Source organism: Corvus brachyrhynchos, unplaced genomic scaffold (assembly GCF_000691975.1).
Source record: "Corvus brachyrhynchos isolate BGI_N302 unplaced genomic scaffold, ASM69197v1 scaffold97, whole genome shotgun sequence".
In the NCBI taxonomy this organism is placed as follows: domain Eukaryota; kingdom Metazoa; phylum Chordata; class Aves; order Passeriformes; family Corvidae; genus Corvus; species Corvus brachyrhynchos.
Window position 1 is genome coordinate 5,319,047 of NW_008239758.1, and position 1,668 is coordinate 5,320,714.

The 1,668-nt window shown below is 58.5% G+C and overlaps 1 protein-coding gene across 1 annotated transcript in view; it reads left to right on the forward strand.

Annotated features, from left to right (window-relative positions):
- The window catches only part of POLG (DNA polymerase gamma, catalytic subunit), an 11,194-nt gene that overhangs the window by 6,671 nt on the left and 2,855 nt on the right, over positions 1-1,668 (forward strand). Inside the window, exons 19-22 of the mRNA XM_017742557.1 lie at positions 8-34; positions 115-237; positions 528-696; positions 962-1,170. Coding sequence (XP_017598046.1) covers positions 8-34; positions 115-237; positions 528-696; positions 962-1,170 — 528 coding nt within the window. The remainder of the gene's footprint in view (positions 1-7; positions 35-114; positions 238-527; positions 697-961; positions 1,171-1,668) is intronic.

The window sequence follows — 1,668 nt, forward strand, 5'->3', positions numbered from 1 at the left end:
GGCAGAGTCACGCCTCCACCAAGGGCATCCGCAGGTGGGTGCTGCGCGGGGACAGCGGGGACCCGGCTGCTGGCAGTGTCCCACGGGAGATGGGTTACTCGCTCTCCCCTCCAGGTTTCATCTCTCCGAGGAGGGGGAGTGGCTGGTGGCGAAGCTGGACCTGGCTGTGGACAGGGCGGAGGATGGATCGGTGTCGGCCCAGGATGTCCAGCGGCTCCAGAGGGACGCCGTGAAGAGGTGAGATTGGCTGACCCTGCACAGCTTTGTGGCGTTGGGGATGTGGAGAGGGCTGCAGCCCGATGGGCAGTGGGCAGAGAAGGCAGATGGGGCTGGATAGTCTTGGTCCACCCTTCCTGCTGGGCCAGGGAGGTTTGATCTGGGGGCTCTCAGCCTCACCCACTCTCCCAGTGAACAATTAGCAGGGTCTCATCCTGCTGCCCCAAACCAGGAGGGAGTGTTTGAGGATCTCAAATGGGGACCTGCAGCCCACTCCCACACTCTGAGTAAACCTCCCCTCTGCCCCACAGGTCCCGGAAGGGGAAGTGGAATGTGGTGGAGCAACGAGTGTGGGTTGGAGGCACCGAGTCCGAGATGTTCAACAAGCTGGAAAGCATTGCCTTATCCCCCTCCCCACAGACCCCAGTGCTGGGCTGTCACATCAGCAGGGCCCTGGAGCCTGCCATGGTCAAGGGGGAGGTAAGGATGTAGCTCTGGGCTGCTGAGATTTTGGCTTTGCTCCTCTTCTCCAAAATGGGTACCTGATGTTCAGCCCCTCTTAGATTGCTGGAGACGCACTAGGCTCTTGCAGCCATTCAGGAAACACACTGTGCCTTTATCTCCATGCCATCAAGAAAACTCAAGCACCCTGAGTTGGAGATTTCTCCCAGGAGCTGTCCTGTAAGGGTACCGTGCCCTTGACTGCAGCGCTCTCTTACTGTCCATCTGTGTCTCCTTTCACCAGTTTGTGACCAGCAGAGTGAACTGGGTGGTGCAGAGCTCGGCTGTTGACTACCTGCACCTCATGCTCGTTGCCATGAAGTGGCTCTTTGAGGAGTTTGACATCAACGGGCGCTTCTGCATCAGCATCCACGACGAGGTGCGGTACCTGGTGCAGCACCAGGATCGCTACCGGGCAGCCCTGGCCCTGCAGATCACCAACCTCCTCACAAGGTGAGATGTGATGGCTCTGGTGTCTCCTGGGGAGGGGCAGCAGTGACTCTGGAGAGGGACAGGCAAGCCCCAGGGGCTGGAGTTGGCTTTGCCTACAGCAAGCTGGTACAGAGCAGTTTTCTTCTGCTCAGGGCAAGTTAGCAGCACTGGAGGCTGCAGTTCCTTCATATGTGACTCAGGTGGCTATAAATGGACCTCGGCTTTGATTTCCAGGGATAATATACTGGCAAGAGGGGGATATCATCAGTTTCTGGCTCCTGCAGTGATGGGGCCATTCATTGGCTCTGCTGGAATGAAAGTGAATCGCCTCCTGCTCCTTTCAGGTCTGCAGCTGTCACATGGCAGCAGCCTTTGGGCTTGGTTGAGGAGCTGGGAGCCTGAACCTGTCCCATCCCTAGTCCCCTGCTGCCTTCAGGGGACAGCAAGGGGCACGGCTCATCTCTGTTGTGAGCACCAGCACTGTCGCCCCTCCCACAGTGTGCTTGGGGTATTCCTGCT